Here is a 16,609-nt window from a genome sequence, read left to right on the forward strand (position 1 = left end):
CGGGAGCCGGTGGTGGCTGATCCGGCGATGGGGAGCCACCGGAGACGAGGAAGACGGCGGGACGGGGGCACGTTGTGGTCGCCACCTAGAGGAGAAAGAGAGGAGGGGTGGGATGAGGGTGCTCGTCGGGGGGGGGGGGGGGGGGGGGGGGGGGGGGGGGGGGGGGGGAGGGGCTCGCCGGCGCTATTGGCGGCGGTGGATCGGGCGCGGTGGGGCGGCGCGGTGCATCGGGCATGGTGGGGCAAGGGGAACGAGGAGAAGTTGAGTTACGATTAAGTACTCCGCACGAATCTTAAAGCATATCCGGTGGCCTAAAATTCGACAGATAAGGCCCCACACCCTATCTAGGGTCGCACACCCTATCTGTCAATTTTGGGCCACGGATGAACTTCGCGTTTTGTGCTCCAGGCCTGGCCGCATCTCGGAATGGACAGAGGACGAAACAGCTGATGCGGGCGGGTCCCTCTCCTGTCTCCTCTCTCCTGAACGGCTCGCCGGCTCCAACCCCCGGCAGAAGACGACGACGACTTGACCCAGCGGCAGCGCTATGCTATACGCGGGTTATAATGGTAGGCTGGTAGCCTCACGCGGGGTGATGAGGATTGAGAGGCGGGGACGCGGTGTAGAGGAGGCCGGGCCCCCGGCAGAAGACGACGACGACTTGACCCAGCGGCAGCGCTATGCTATAGCAATATCCTGGCAGCTGAACAACTCACGAGGACGGAGTATCGCACACACGGCATCGTCCTCTCCTCTACACCGCGTCCCCGCCTCTCCTCAATCCTCATCACCCCGCGTGAGGCTACCAGCCTACCATTATAACCGCGTACTAAGTATAATTAAGGTCACCTCCTCTTGTTTCCATCTCCGTCCCGTGATTATATTGTTGCCTCAAGCTGGGTCCGCCCCGTCTTCTCTGGTTCTTCCTCAGTTTAATCCCATTCCAACCACAAGTCTGAGTTCGCGCCACTGTGTTGTGTTGTTGGCCAGCAACACCGCCTCTGGCTGTATCTATTCCTGAGTGCCGGAGTCATCTCGGGTCGGGTGGGGCCTTTCCTTCACAACTATACTACACGGCCATTATCGCCGCCGTGCGCGATTCTTCAGAACTCCGGTGAGCCACCGTGCCCAACGTCCACATCATATCCAGTCCTGCCGGGACATACACCTAACCAGCTTGCACTTCTTGCAGCAGCAAGCCCCACCGCCGCGCCAGGGATCTAGCTCTGGAAAGTGGAAACTCCGACCCTCTTCTGCACAGCTAGCAATTCGATCTGGTGTGTTGCCACGCACAGCATCGCCGCCTCCCTGACCCTGAATCACCTGGTGAGCTTTTATGCAGCCCATAATGCCCTCCCTGGCTCCCACGATCGCGTCCAATTGGTTTGCAACGACCTCACCTGACTAGCAAGTAGCGAGCGCGCATTGGCAAATCTCCCGCACCCTTCACAACCATGCTTAGCAAGACTAATATTCCAGATTTCCAGCTGGCTTGCTGGCTGTAAGGTTACTTGCAGCCTTCTCTTAGCTCACTCATATAGTAGTTAGCTCTTTACAGTTAATACATGACCCACTTGTCTCTCTCACACTGTAAGCTTATAGCCCGCTTCTCCTCTCTCTCCTCCTCTTTCTCCTCCACCTCAGCATTTAGTCGACTTACAGACTGCTATTATACTTGCTCTAACCAGGTACAATTAATGGCGGATCCAGCAAAAATATAATATATAGGGAAATGATAATACGCGACCCTTCGCGTGGACGGTGCGACCCTCTCCCTCTCCCTCTCCCACGCGACCAAACGAGCCCTTGGCTAGTTTGAATTCTAAGAACCGAAGCTGATTTTTAGAGATAGGACTTGTTACTGATCACTTGTAGTAATCGATTTCTAGGGTAGTAAAAAACACCAACCACCTCTAACATCAATTTGGAGAGACGGTTGGGACAAATAAAACCTGACTGTTTTTTAAAAGCAATTGTGTAGCAGTGGGAGCCCAACAAAAGAGTATCCTGCTCCTCTTGGTATTCTAGGGCATGATTTGTTGGCTGCATATACTTCAGTTAGGCTCACGGAATGCAAGTTTTTTTTTTTTTTTTTGACTGTCAACGGGGGAAAGACTCCCCCACCTGATTTTATTTATCTGATCTAGGTCCCCTTGGGAGACCCATCGAATTCAATGTTCACACCATTGAGTTTGCAAGGGACTAGCTAGTTACATATGCGTATTAAGGAATGACACCATGAATCAGCTACCATTCTATGCTTCTTTGGTAGTCTCATCTTCCAGAACTTTGCGTCTGCGAGCAAAAACACCTGTCTTAGAGTTGATGTTTCTTCTCTGAAAACTACGCCATTATCACGCCTTTCCCAAAAGGTTCCATGTATATGGCACTTTGGGCTTCGCTCTGGCTCATGCAAAAGGGCCTCTTCAGCCTGGCTACCAAGATGTGCAGATTTCAAGCATTTCTCTAGGGCTAGGCTCGCCAGGTGCAAGGAACTACCAAGATAATGACATTGTTAATGCATGATTAGCATAAAGTAATTGATATTAACATATTTAACCAATACTACGGAATAATAGGATAAGTTAAAAGAAATAAAAAACATCCATATATATAATAAATATCATGATTACATTTATTTACATAATTTTCATTGCAACCTATACTCTTACGCAGTTAACCAAACACCATCTCAACTTGACCGGGCTTCCTAGATGCAAGCAAGCAAAGATAACAGTATATTACATGTGTTCAGTGTGTCACCCAAGGATCTAGCTCACAGTTACGACCATTACGCAATAATCAATCACACACCGGTATTGCAGAAGGTGGAGCCACTCCGAACGCTACCAATCGAGCCCTTGGTCTTACTAATGTTATCTCTAGTCATTGCGAATAATCATGTACGTTGTCCAAATGTACTAGGCCGCTAAGGTGCTATCTATTTTTTTAAGGCTTCTTGAATCAATCGTACACGATGAGAAGAACATTAGACGCGGGTTGCACTATAGAACGGAACAACACGTCCACCACCGCACCTACCGTCGACTTGACTCACCACCCACCGTCGTCCGTGGACTTGACTTGCCCGAAGGTCTTCACGAATCACGATGCTCTTGCGTAGTTTCGGCAAATCGGCACCATATGCTCGTTCCATAATATTACTCCACAACCATCTCAAGATCCCAATTCGGCCTCTACCGATCTACCGTGGTGCTGCTTCTATCCACTGAAATACTGAAGTGTGCTGAATCTCTCCTCTGGCCACCTGCGTCCCACGGTGCGAAAAGCACTCCTCTCTAGCTCCCTCGCTCGTTGAAGTTTATTAGCATGGCAGGCGCTATGTGTACTGTTCATGCCCTTGTAAATTTATGCAGTTACAACCTGTAGTTCATCAAAAGGCACCATTTTTTGCGTGTTAAAAAATATCTCATCCATTTCAAAATTTAAGTCATTCTAGTTTTTCTAGAAACATAGCTTATATGATAATGATTCTATTAGGACGTCCGTCCTCAACTCGTGCGCCGGACAGCATCCATTCCATTCCGATCCTGTGAAACAACCCCCCCCCCCCCCCCTCCCTCCGCTCCCTCGTGCCCCTGCCGCCCGTGCTCCCTCCCTCACCCACCGGAGATGAGGATGACCGCGGTGGCTCCGACGAGGTACGTCGGTCCCTTCTCTAGATCTATGCCCTCTCCATCCTCCTCTGGATCTGAGCGCTCCCCCTCCTCCTCCTCTGGATATGAGCCCTCCTCCTCCTCCTCCTCTGGATCTGAGCCCTCCTACTCCTCCTCCACCTCTGGATCTAAGGGACGCGGCGGTAGCAAGGGTTCCGGCGAGCTCTGGGGTCCTATTCCCTCCTCCCTCCGACCAGCTCGAAGGTGATGGGCCAGGGGTTGTTTTGTATGCTTTTCTTGCTATTTTCCCGTGTTTCAATGGGTTTTTAGATGTTGCAATAGATGATTTTCGAATGTTGCAATGGAATTTTTGGATCGTTGCAACAGATGTTTTTGCGATGTTGCAGTACTACTATTTGAGATGCTGCAGTACATAATTGTCGATGTTGCAGCATATAATTTTTGATGTTGCAGTACATATTTTTCGATATTGCAGTACATGTTTTTCGATGTTGCACTACGTATTTTTGCAATGTTGCAGTACATGATTTTTGATGTTGCAGCACATACTTTTCGATGTTGCAGTACATATTTGTCAATGTTGCACTACATATTTTTGCGATGTTGCAGTATTTATATCTCGATGTTGCATTACATAGTTTTTTCATATGTTTGCAATGTTGCACTTGAAGTGTTTCGTACTATTTTGGGACAGGGACGCAGTGGGGGAATGGGGTGTGTTGGGGAACGGAGGACAGGGGCGCGGTTTGGAGCGGAGGATCCATTCTATACAGGGGAGGGGTGTGTGTGGGGGGGGGGGGGGTTCCGTTCTATTCCGCGCGGGAGGGTGGGCATGTTTGGGAAGGGGACCGGCGTCCGGACGCACTCGAGCGCCGGACGTTCGGGCGCTAGAATCGCCGTAATATATATCTGGGGAAGTTACGTACCTAGAAAAGCCAGAATGACTTACAATTTGGAATACAGAGTACATACAATTGTAAGATTATAAACCTATATGGGCTAGATGCACGGAGGGGCAACATCATAGCACAAATAATTGTTTCATCTGCAAAAGGAACATGAGTTAGATTAGACGATGATGTGGAATGCCTAGCATGGCATGTTTTTTATATTTAACTTCTCCATTTTTCTCTTCTCTCACGAATGGATCATTGCTTCTTTCTTCTAATTTCATGCCAACCCTAGCCCGACGGACACCATGGCTATCCTCAGCTTCACTGTTGCTCGTCTCCATGCCGCTGTTCTGCCCGACCGACAGCAAACACCTTGTCATCAGTGCGGCGCAGGAGCTTGTTTTTTTTTACATTTAACGCCTCTTCTTCCCTCTTTTCTCATGAATGGATCCTCGTTTTTCCAGTGGCGGATGCTACTACGACCGCCTGACGACCCACAAGTAGATGGTGGCCAACTTGCTATGTGTCCGCCGAGGAGCCGCAGCAACGAGGCAAGGAGAGTCACGGTGTCCACAGGGCTAGGTCAGCGTGAGGGAAAAGGAAAGCAGTAATCCAATCATGGGAGAAGACAAATAGGGAGGTGTTAAATATAAATAAAACATGTCGCGTTGGCAATGCCACAATTAGCATAGAACGTTTACGTGGTTGATATAGACCTGCGGTGCACCATTTAACTAGTTTAGGGATTCATAAATGCATTTTCAAAGTTCTTGAACCTAAATAATACCCTTATAAGTTTGAGGCCTGGTGGTGTGTATTTATCTCATTGATCACAATAGGGTCAATCATCCGAGATAGAACCTAGAGACCCGAACATTTGAACCTGAACGTGCAATGTTGCTGATGCCTGACCCTACAGTAAGTAGAGAAACGACTTTTCGTTGATGGCAAAAAAACATTTAGTCCCGGTTTCAAATTGTAAACCGAGACTAAAGAAGGCATGGGACCTTTAGTCACGGTTTGTAATATAGACTGGGACTAATTCCACCCTTTAGTCCCGGTTTGTAACGGTTATCAAGATGTGTCAGTGTCAGAAGCTCTAGTCCGGGTTTGAAATACGAACCCGGATTAAAAGTATGACTTTTAGTCTCGGTTTGAGACATGAACCCGGACTAAAGGTACCATCTAGTCTCGGTTTGTGTCTCAAACCTAGACTAAAAGGTGCCTCCATAGTGAATTTAAAAAGACAACGTATCTTATCTAAGTTAGATGTGTGGTGGGAGTTGAGATGGTAACGCGTGCAAGGGCGGGACTAAAAATTAAAACCTTTAGCCCCAATTGCATAGGGGTCGGGAACCAGGACTAAAGCTAGCTTGTCTACCGGTGCTAACTTTTCCATAATTTTTTATTTTGAAGGATAATCATGAAACCTAAAAGTAGGACAACTGAATCTTTTGACAAGAAAGCAAGAGATCAAGGACAAAATGACTCTGACTCCGATACAATTCGGACACCTAAGAGTACCATTCACTTGAAACAGGTAAGTTCCTTTATATCTTTTTGTTTATAATGATATTTTGGGTCTTGACAAAATTGTTGGATTTTTAATTACGGAGGCTTAATGCATGCATAATTAATAATGATTTTAGTAGTATATTTACCATATGGTTAATCCCTATATATATTTTTGGATTTATACATACCATACTATATGTATTTTAGTTGTTCGGCCCTCAGCTCTCTATACAAAATTCTTGGCTGCATCCCTGTGTACTACCTGCTTGGGCAGTATGTGTCGATATATTTAAACTGGAACCATCAACATCTCTTTAAATGTTTCGATTGATGAACTTTCAAAATCATCCGGGTTGAGCTATTTTCAGAAGTAGAAATCTAACTATACAGAGTAATTAGTGGTTAAAAAGTATCTTGGTGGTACATTACTACTGTTAAAGAAAAAAGAGACCAACCTGGACCGGAAAGAACTATGAAGTTTTTCAATAAGAAAAAAAAAACTAAAATGCATCGTGGGTTCTTAAAGAATTCTCACTCAGGTCCACAAACTAGAAAAGTTACCATTTGCGTTGTTATCAATCTACTTGTGTCCTCCAACTAAAAAAGTGAACATTAAGTCCTTCAACTAATGTTGCACCTGAGTAGAAGTCCAAATCCCACCATATCACCAAAATTCAAGTCTAGGACACAACTCAAAAACTATGCGGTTGGATGTATGACTATCTCCGGTCCAACCAATTAAGCTAGACTCATTTCTTGGTGATATATAATGACATTTATTTTGAACTGACAATAAATGTTTATGGTCCTGAGCATTTCTCTTTTGTGCTTGTTTCCATAACGCATTTCTTCAAAAAAGCATCAAAGCATATTTTCAGAAAAATGAACGTGCTAGTTAGTTGTTTCTTCTGCGTCCTGAGCATGCTGTATGGGTACACTCAATGTGAAACATAATTTGAAACATCCAGAAGAAGGTAAAACGGCTACAGATCGATAAGGTAATAACTCGGACTATAATTCAATACCAAGGCCAACTATGGATTAAGAATATATTTTAGGTACCATGATAAAGGAGTGATATGGAACAGCACCAAAAGGGATATAGCCATATAGGCACATCCCAAGGTGCCAGATATGTATGATTAAAGATAATGGAGTCCTATCAAGGACAACACTTAAAATCTAGTCGTAATCGTCCACTTCACTTCTACTATTATTGAGGGGGATTGGGTTGTCTCCAACATGAGACTCATTGCGGAACCCAAACCTAAAATGGGTCTCCAACATAATAACTATAGCCTTTAACAGAGTATCTATATGGAAGATCCATTTTAGGGTGCTAGGAGAGGCATAAATCAAATCTGAGTATCCTCTCTCCTAAAGACCTATTCGTCTTGTTGTTGAAGAAGACAAAAAATAGGTATTGAATCCTTTACCTATAGCGCCACTCAAAAGACGAATTGGTCTTGTATTTTGGGTCGCGGTTGTTGGAGACAGTCTGACAAGAACATATATGTACGATTAAAGATAATGGAGTCATATCCAAACTCTAGAGATAAGGATAGAATATCCTAAAGATAGAACATGTTTCACCTACCATAACTTATAAATTGTACTCTAAGTCTCTCCCATATATGTCTACATATATCCCATGAGAGTCGATGTAATCAACAATTTTTTATCTATACCTAATAATAAAGAGACAAAAATTTTCTCCACCTTTTTTTTGGTCCGTCCTTTTTTTGGTTTGTCTCCCTCTAACTGTCGATGAAGAGTTTTTTTCGTCCAGACTTATATATATATAACCCGTGCTCATACGAGTTAGAATAACTTTTATCTAGCATGATACGAAGTCCAATTCTAAAACAAACTAAACGAATATGGACATTAATTAACAGACAAAAAGAAAATTATTAAATAAAATAGGAAAGCTCCCGTACGGACAGAGTTTCGGCCGCCAGAAAGGAAGTCCGACAGGAGCTCTTACCTCATGTACGTAGCTTTTGTGTTTTCCTTATTATTTTATTTCTTTTTGAATACACAGTAGATCGACAAGAGCTATGACTCATGTACAAGAGAAGCAAATTGAGAATAAATTGACACGATTCACATACGAATCAAACCATATGAACCTGCCGTCTTTGGTGCTACCTCTCGGTAACAAGGTCGCTGGAGCTGGGCTGTCGTCGTGCCACTGGATCGAGCCACCGGTCTGCTGTAGTTCCCGCACGAGCGGCAGCCCTGCCGCGCCACTTGTCCAGCCGAGCCGACCACGCCACGTCATGCCTCCTGAGCTGCCACCTCGCCCTGTGCGCCGTGTATATTAGGTATAGATAAAGATGTTTAGGTCGTGCTTGGTGTCACTTTAGCTATGGCTCGGCGGCAGCGGAGCCACAACAAATGAATGATGAAAGGAGGACCGCTTCTACGCGGTGGAGGAAGAGCCAAAACCCTTTTTGCCTAAGGAGGCGAAGTCATCCTTGGTGCCTCTCTGCCGCTCCGGCTCCGGTTGCGGATTCAGCAAAGGAGCAGCGCAGGCGGAGCCTAGCCAAACACGCCCATATTATGTTATTATTATATATTACTCCATGTGTCTAAATAAAATGCTAAGCTATAATTAAAGTCAACAAAGAGTTAGTTCTTTATAAAATTAAAGTTACTGTATATTTATGTCTAGATACTTTTGTGTTTTGCAACGAGAAAACTTTTAAATTTTATAAGAGGGGTAAATGTAAATATACATGTACTATTCACTCGTCGTTCTTTCCAATTAATATATTTGATTTTTTTTTTTTTTGAAACGGGGAGATCCCCAGTCCCATTCATTTGAACGGAAATACGCTGGGAGAGCGATTCGCTCGTTCCTGGTGCGAGACCGGGGTTCGAACCCCGGCCGGTGGACAATACCACGAGCAGCCACCGCCTGAGCTATTGCTAGGTTCGCAGTTAATATATTTGATAGTTTTTTCATTGCAACGCTTCACAATTTACCACATGTTCAAAATAGTTGCATTCCTTAGGCTGTCGACTAAGTTAATTATAAATAAGTCGGCACAATTGATAAATGTCATAGGACAAAGTCTACGTGAAGTATAATACTAGGTGTAAACCAATTCTATCTCTATTCCTAATCGTATATGATAATTCTAATATTCCCTGTGTCTCACGAGCGCGGAGTGGCAATTGCGACTAGCCATCTTCTCTTGTGTCTCTTCTCTATCGGAACTGCTAGCGCCCGGACGTCCGATCCGGGCGCTAGCGTCCAGACGCTCGAGGTAGTTGCGTCTGACCACGCCCACCCGTCCGCCCTCATTTCTTGCGTATGCCTCGATCTGCGCTCGTTTCCCCCTGCTGGCAGCTCGCGCCCCGCGCGTCCCTAGCTCGCCCCCGCAGCCCGTCCCCACAGGCCGCCACTTCCGCCTTCGCAACGTCCCATGTGCGCGATGAGCATGCCCCATCGCCCCCCCTGACCGTAGCACCCCCATCCGTTGACCCCCAATACCTCCGTCCACTATCCCTCCGGGGAGCCACGTGCAACAACACAGAACAATTACTGCAACATTAGGCTCAAGCAACTGAAACATCATGAACATATTATTGCAACAAGGATAAATTGCTGCAACATTAGGCTGAAGCAGATGAAACACCATGAACATATTATTGCAACAACACGGAACAACCCGCTGCAACATTAGGCTGAAAGCATATGAAACAACGCTCAAATAAAAACACTTGCAACAACGTGGAATAACTACTGCAACATAAGACTGAAAGCAACTGAAACAATTTAGAAAGTATTATTGCAACAATTGAGTGAACCATATGAAAACAACCAGACTAGAAACGATTGCAACATCGTGTAGAAACACGTGAAATATTTTGAACAAAGTGCTTGCAACAATCCTTTGAAACACTTGCAAAATATCAACAAAAGTTCAACATGTCAGATCTACTTTCGTAATCAACCATATGATTCTATTGCAACTTACCTCTAAAGCTTGGGAAACAATTGAAAGACACAATTGCAACATGGGGGGAAGAGAAGAGAGCCTAGTGCGGGGAGCGCCATGGCCGCTGGATCTGCAGGCGTCCGGAGCTCCTTGTGGGGGAGGATGCCGGTGTTGGGGAGGGGGGAGGGGCACCACCAGGGTGGGGGAGGAGGGACGCCGGGGTGCGGGAAGGAGTGGTGCGGGCGAGGGTGGCGCTGCGCGAGCAGCTCGGGAGGGGTGCGCCGGTGAGCAGCCTAGGCGGGGGCGGCACTGATGAGCGGCTCGTGCTACTACGAGCGGGGGCGGCACCGCGAGCGGCTCGGGAGGGAGCGGCGGTGAGCATCTCATTGCTACCCGAGCGGGGGCGCACCGTATGGAGCGGGCTGAGCGACGTGGGGCAAGCGGATAAGGATAAGCCAGGAGCGAGTTGAGGAGAGCGAGCCACGTCTGGAGGTGAAGTGAAGGGTCGGACGCCCGACATATGTCATTACCGCTTCTCTATTCTCACGTGCAGTCATAGTGGGAATAGCATTGATAATAGTGACAGTACACACATGTATGCCATGATCAATTTATTCATAAATGCAACAACATTTTTTTCTTATCAGTGATACATTGCATTGTTTATTACAAAAGCGATAACTTTATCATATAACACTAGTACAGAATCAATCTTCAGTGCCAGCTCATCAGTGCCGGTTGCTAGTGAACCAGCAGTGGTAACTCTTCACTGGTAATTCTTGGCATCAAAGACAGAAAATGATTGGTGTCCCAAAAACCGACAGTGAAGGTTCAGATCACTACCTTTGTTTTGTGGCTAGAACCGATACTGGTATGTCGGTTCTAGCCACAAACCAGCAATGACGTGAACTTTACTGTTGTTTTTTGGGGACCTCCAATCATTTTATGACTTTAAAGCTAAGAACCAGCAGTGAAGAGTTATCACAATTGGTTCACTAGCAACCGGCATGGATGGACCGACACTGAAGATCGATTCTGTATTAGTGAAGAGTAATTTGGGTACAATTGGCAACATCCTAAAAAATCTAGTCTAGGCTGGTCTGTGTAGACTAAATTGAGGCCGGTTTTGCATGAGTCCTTGCGGTGTAGTGTAAATCGGCCTAGACCGGTTTTGGCCGTCGGAGCCTAATTTCATTTTTTTTATCTTTGAAAACTCACCAAGATCAGATGAGTTTTCAAAGAAAAAATTCCCTCTATTTATAGGAGATGATTGCGGCCGATTGAATATCTATCTATCCAATCAACAAAAAATATATCTACTACACCTTTTATCCTCTCTTTTCCCATCTACTACTACTCCTCGTTCTTTGTTACTAATGCATGGTTGGTGGTCCAACGATGGCAAAGCTCTCGAGTGGCTAGGCCAGCTTGGGAACACTACTACACAAAATCTTTTGCAAGGCATTTCCAAAATGGGCTGCGAGGCAGGTTGGGCCGGTTGCCCACCTCGGTTATCTGTGGTAGAGCAGTCGACCCAGCAACCGCCTCGGTTAATGCTTAATCGAGGCGATCGAGGCGGACGCCTTAAAACAACCGCCTCGATTAATTGATATTAACCGAGACAGGGTATTTAAGGTTGCCCGCCTCGGTAAATTCATTTTTGGAGGCGGGCATACTATAAGGCCTGCTTGTGTGAATATTGGCCCAATCTAAGGCCCACTAGCAAGTAAGAGTATATAAACGAATGAGGAAACCATAGCCCACTCGCGCCTCTCCTTTCCAGCTCCCACCGCGACGGCTGCCCTCTCCCGTCCTTGCGACCGTGACTTCCCTTCCTCCCACCGCTACTTCCCTTCCTCCCATCGTCCACCTCTCACACAATGCCCCTTCTCTTCCTCAACCGACGCCGCCCCTTCCCGTCCTCCACCTCGATGGTGCCCATCTCCCTTCCTCCCACCGCGACAATGCCCCTCTCCCTTCCTCCAACCGCGACGGCCGGCGCCCCCCACTCTCTCGGAGCAAGGGGCCAGTGCGTGCTTGCCCCTGAGCTTCTTCGCCTCGGCGCCACCTCTAACTCAAGTGGGCAGGCACCCCCACCTTCGGCGGATCTGGTGGAACGCGTAGGTGGTGGCACGGGCGAGGCGGATCTAGTGGAGGTCGAGGCAGCAGTGCTACCTCTCGGGCCGGCGGCGGTGCGGGCACTGCGGATCTGGTGGAGGCGCCCCGAGCGGCAGATCTAGGAGCGGTGACTCCCCGAGCGGCGGATCTGGTGGAGGGCACAGCGGATCTACCAGCGGTAGATCTGGTGGAGGTCACTGGCGCCAGCGGTTCACTGGCGGCAGGAAACAGGCTCACCGGTGGGCTTGCAAACGGGCTCACCGGCGGGCTTTGGGTTTTTTTTTTATTTTTTATTCCATTAACCAAGGCGGGCATTTGCAAGGCGCCCACCTCAGTTAATCGTTTAACCGAGGTGGGCAAAGCAACTGCCTCCTGTTGTCATGGATTAACCATGACCTTTCGACGGAGGCGGATGGTTTGCCCGCCTCCATTAATCCAAATGGCCCGCCTCCGTTAAATTTAACAAAGTAGTGGAAGCCTATCACCATAGCACGCCCCAACAGGATCCTTCCTGGATGTGTAGGGTTTTGGGTTTCAAAAGACCCTGTCGCCGTGTATTGTGCATCGCGTCCCTTAGAAGCTTCCTCTGGCGACATATCTTGTGTCTCCAGTGCTCGTCGGTGTAGACACTAGGTAAGTGTTAGTCTATGTATACACTGTTAGGCAACGGTCGACGTAAAAGTTGGCCAGACTAATCTTCGGCACATCTCTACCGAGCTATCTAGCTCCTTACCGATGTAATGACCTGATTAGTGTCAACACATAGGTCACTGGCCGAGGAGGGCCAGCGCAACATGGAGGAGGTCGACGCATGGCGGACCAATGCTAAGGCTTGGTGAGTTAGTCATTTTGAATGGATGGGGCGAGAGGGTATATGCTTCTCAAATACATGTTGCAGAGGCTAGCTAGAGAGACAAGTGATGGTTTGAGACCAAAGCCTGACCTTACATGAAGTGAAAAAGCAATGGTCATAATCCTCAGTTCGCGACTTTTTCTATGATGACCCCCGTTGCTTTGCAGACTAGTAAAAGTAATGAACCGTGGTATATTGGTTGCCACTTATTTTTTACAGTGATGGCTATGTATTGTTAATTTGTTATAGCCCCTCACCTTTTAGGCATCAAAGGTAACGGACTTTCCTCGGGCCTTGATCTGATGGTCATAAAAAGTGATGCACGTTATTTGCGTCTGTCACTAAAAAGCGCCTCAAGTGCTCATCATTACATTTGCTCTAGACACTATTATTGTGCGTTTTTTATGTAGTCCAATGCTTGACTTGTGTGTTACTTCATCGTATACTCGCGGACTATTGTGTGTTTTTCACGTAGTGCAGTGCTCTAACTTGTGTGTTACTTCACATTTCAGGAGGCCATGAGTTCTCAGCATATGTGGCTACAGTTTGCTGATCGCCTGGTGAATATGTTGTCCCCGGTTCTTCTTGCGCTAGCTCTCAGGATGGTTGGCTTGAGTGGTGAGGGCACTTGGTTCATGCTGCAAGGAATTAGTATTTCCTCTATCACCATCACCACAGTTGTAATGCTATGGGTGATCGTCTGGGAAATGGTCCTCCAAGCTATCTTCTTTGTGGCCCTCGCATCTATTTTAATCCGTATCATCATGGTATATAAGAACTATATGATCATCGTGCTTCCGTTGCTGGATTTTATGATGCACATCTTGAGCCAACTAAAGATGGACGAGGAGGAACGTCATTTGCTGGATTTTATAATGCACATCTGGAGCCAACTAAAGATGGACAGGGGGAAACGTACTGAAAAGTCACGAGTTGATGGTGGGAGGCAGTTAAGTATGATGAGCCGGCAAACGATGGACCAAGAAGAACATATTGATAAGTCCCGAGTTGACGAGCAGCAGTTAATTACCAGCATGACAAGCCGGCAAATGATGGACAAAAGGGAGCAGATTGAAAGCTCGCGAGTACATGAAACCAGCATGACAACTCAGCAAACAATGAACCAAGAGGACCAGGCTGAAAGCTCGCGACTCGATGACCAAAAGATAGACAAAGGGGAAATCACTCGAGTTGATGAGCAGCCATTAACCAGCATGACGAGCAACGAAATCCAAATTATGGAACAAGAGGAACAGATTGAAATCACACGAGTTGGCGAGCAGCAGTGCGTGTTAACAAGACAGCAAACAACGGACCAACAGGAACAGATTGAAAGCTCGCGAATTGATGAGCAGCATTTAACCAGCACGAAGAGCCAGGAAAGGATGGACCAAGGGGTTAAATTGTTTGGGGTTCATAAGCTCGGGTTAGCGGCGATCCTACTATATTTGCAAGTGGTTCCAGGATTACCGAGGACTTCTCATCAGTATGGAGCCCTTGTTCGGGCGGGCAAGTTCGTCGTTAGCCTGCTAACACTGTGCTCGCAAATGCAGAGTTCAGTGTGGAGCCACAGCCGATTTGCTGGAACCGAGAACTATATCATCAGTGCTTCTGTGGTGATCACAGCTTATGGAATGCTGCTTCTGATTAACATGAGATTATATTAAAATTATTATCGTACCCATTGCCATCCTCATTTTCATCGCGGCATTGTGGAATAAGTTGAGGTTGAAAAGTGGACTGAAAATGGACACTGGTTACTATGTCAAAGATGTTGTTAGTAAGAGCGTTGAAGAGCTGCTATTTCTTACTGCACTACCATACTGTGCCCTGTACTTCGAGGCGATTTGTCCCACCAACACTCTGGCTCTATCCCACTTCCTGTGGTTCTTGAGTTCGTCTCTCGGTGCAGTGGCAATCATGATAGCGTTGTTGCCTGTGGCAACGAGTCCTGGTGGAGCTCAAGTTCTGCAGATTTTTTACAGGACCTGCATTACTGTGCTGACGATAACTGTGCATAGCGAGGCTGCTGAATGGGCGAGGGAAGATACGGCGTTGGTTTTTACGCCAGAGCTTGTTACAGTGCTCGTATGGTTCACGATTCCCTTCCGGCTAGGTGTGTCTGACTCTGATTTGAGCATTCACTCGGGGATATCACGTAAGAGCATCGTGGCTGTAATTTTTGTGGTGTTGGGATACACAACCTCTCCCGCTTATCAATACAAAGGGAGAACCAGAGCCTTACGCGCATGCAGCATTTCAGGATGTCTGACCTACTTCAGCATGTGCATGCTACGACAGTGGCCAGGGAGCAAGCCAGTTTCTCAAGTGCCTGTCAAGCTGCTCGAGTTTTTTGCGAAAAATTGCTTCATCGCGGCGGCTGTACTGGCTGTTATGTCGGCTACGCATGGTGATTTCATAAATTACATGCTTGTTGATACTGGCCGTGCCATTTTGTTAAGCGTATACCTATTTCTGTTCTTACTGCTCGGCCCCGCGGAGAATAAGAGACGTTTTCTGAGGTATCTTGACCCCATTGTTGCTGCTGGCAGACGCTTTATCCATCTGAGTCAGCTGAGACTGCACTCAACCTTAATTTATTTAAACCGGAGACTAAAACAGTGTGCGCAATGGTTGGGAGAGACACTGCCTGATCCAAGCAGTGGGAAATTTAAAACACAATGAGGAAACTGTATGAATAGCTGCGATCCCTAAGCTTCAGCATATGTTTCACTGATGTTGTAAAGGTTTTTTTTGTAGTATGAAGTCAATGTTCCTGAATCAGCATGATGAAAGAGAATGCTGATTATGTTTCCAAAGGGTTATGGACATATGTGAAACACTAATGGTCTACTAATCTATATCTATATATCTTTAACCAGTACTGATATGATCTAGGTCACCGTCGGTTCATGCCTCAACCAGGTACTGAACTTATTGATATAATGAGTGTCATTACCGGATCTGTGTCATTGTCGGGGTAAGCCTGTAGGGGTAGGCCTGTACCCAACAGTGACTATATTCTACTCACTGCCCGTTCAGTTGCTTAAACCCGATAGTGGTCTTTATTTTCCCTATTGTTTATTGATATATTGTATTATTCTTTTTGAATAGCAGTTAGTGTCTAATATTTATCACTAGTACATAAAATATCTTTACTAGTGGTACTTTTCATATTTGTACTGATTCTTTTATCAACCGCCAGTATGAAATCCAGTAAAAATTAACAAACTTTACTGGTGTCACCTAAGAACCGCCGCAATAAATATTTACACTGACGGTTTTCTTAAGGAAGCCAGCCACTGTAAATTCATTTAGACTAGCTGTTTTCTTAAGGAAACCGCAAGTGTAAATAATTTTTCAAAGATTGCAATATAGGCCCAAAAAATTGCAAAACTAATTTTATCCTAGGAGGGCCCCACTAGGTAGCACACAGCGATTTTTAGCATTTTTCTATTTTCGCTGAGAAATACGTGCATATGCAGTTACCCAGGAATCGACAGAACCTCAGGCCTTGTGTGTTACACATCTTACTACTATTTCACTCCAAAGTCACTTGTGACTTAATAGCAGAAATATTCCCTAATATTCAATACACAAGATTTTAAAATATATATTTGAAGCTCTAAATGGATTCAAAGA

General features: G+C 46.2%; 1 protein-coding gene across 5 annotated transcripts; it reads left to right on the forward strand.

Annotated features, from left to right (window-relative positions):
• Positions 1–695: 695 nt before the first annotated feature.
• LOC136456016 (uncharacterized) lies at positions 696–15,848 on the forward strand. 5 transcript variants are annotated; one of them, XM_066455773.1, is made up of 5 exons: positions 701–1,114; positions 1,193–1,326; positions 1,689–1,761; positions 5,948–6,071; positions 13,480–15,848. In XM_066455773.1, the coding sequence occupies exons 3-5, from the start codon at positions 1,733–1,735 to the stop codon at positions 14,632–14,634; spliced, it is 1,308 nt and encodes a 435-aa protein (XP_066311870.1). In that variant the 5' UTR covers positions 701–1,114; positions 1,193–1,326; positions 1,689–1,732; the 3' UTR covers positions 14,635–15,848. The 5 variants fall into 5 exon arrangements, 4 of the variants coding, with proteins under 4 accessions (XP_066311870.1, XP_066311871.1, XP_066311869.1 ...); XM_066455774.1 differs by lacking the exon at positions 1,689–1,761 and having other exon boundaries at positions 702–1,114; XR_010759318.1 differs by lacking the exons at positions 1,689–1,761; positions 5,948–6,071 and having other exon boundaries at positions 696–1,114.
• Positions 15,849–16,609: the final 761 nt, after the last annotated feature.

The sequence above is a fragment of the Miscanthus floridulus genome, chromosome 6 (genome assembly GCF_019320115.1).
Source record: "Miscanthus floridulus cultivar M001 chromosome 6, ASM1932011v1, whole genome shotgun sequence".
Taxonomy (NCBI): Eukaryota; Viridiplantae; Streptophyta; class Magnoliopsida; order Poales; family Poaceae; genus Miscanthus; species Miscanthus floridulus.

What these genes read in the sequence shown, in the direction of transcription:
- LOC136456016 (XM_066455771.1), top strand. Translation starts at nt 3,688, where the DNA reads ATGCCCTCTCCATCCTCCTCTGGATCTGAGCGCTCCCCCTCCTCCTCC. An exon ending in TCCCTCCGACCAGCTCGAAG is followed by an intron (nt 3,882 to 5,947) that starts GTGATGGGCCAG and finishes TTTATTTTGAAG; the next exon opens with GATAATCATGAAACCTAAAA. An exon ending in GTACCATTCACTTGAAACAG is followed by an intron (nt 6,072 to 13,479) that starts GTAAGTTCCTTT and finishes TTCACATTTCAG; the next exon opens with GAGGCCATGAGTTCTCAGCA.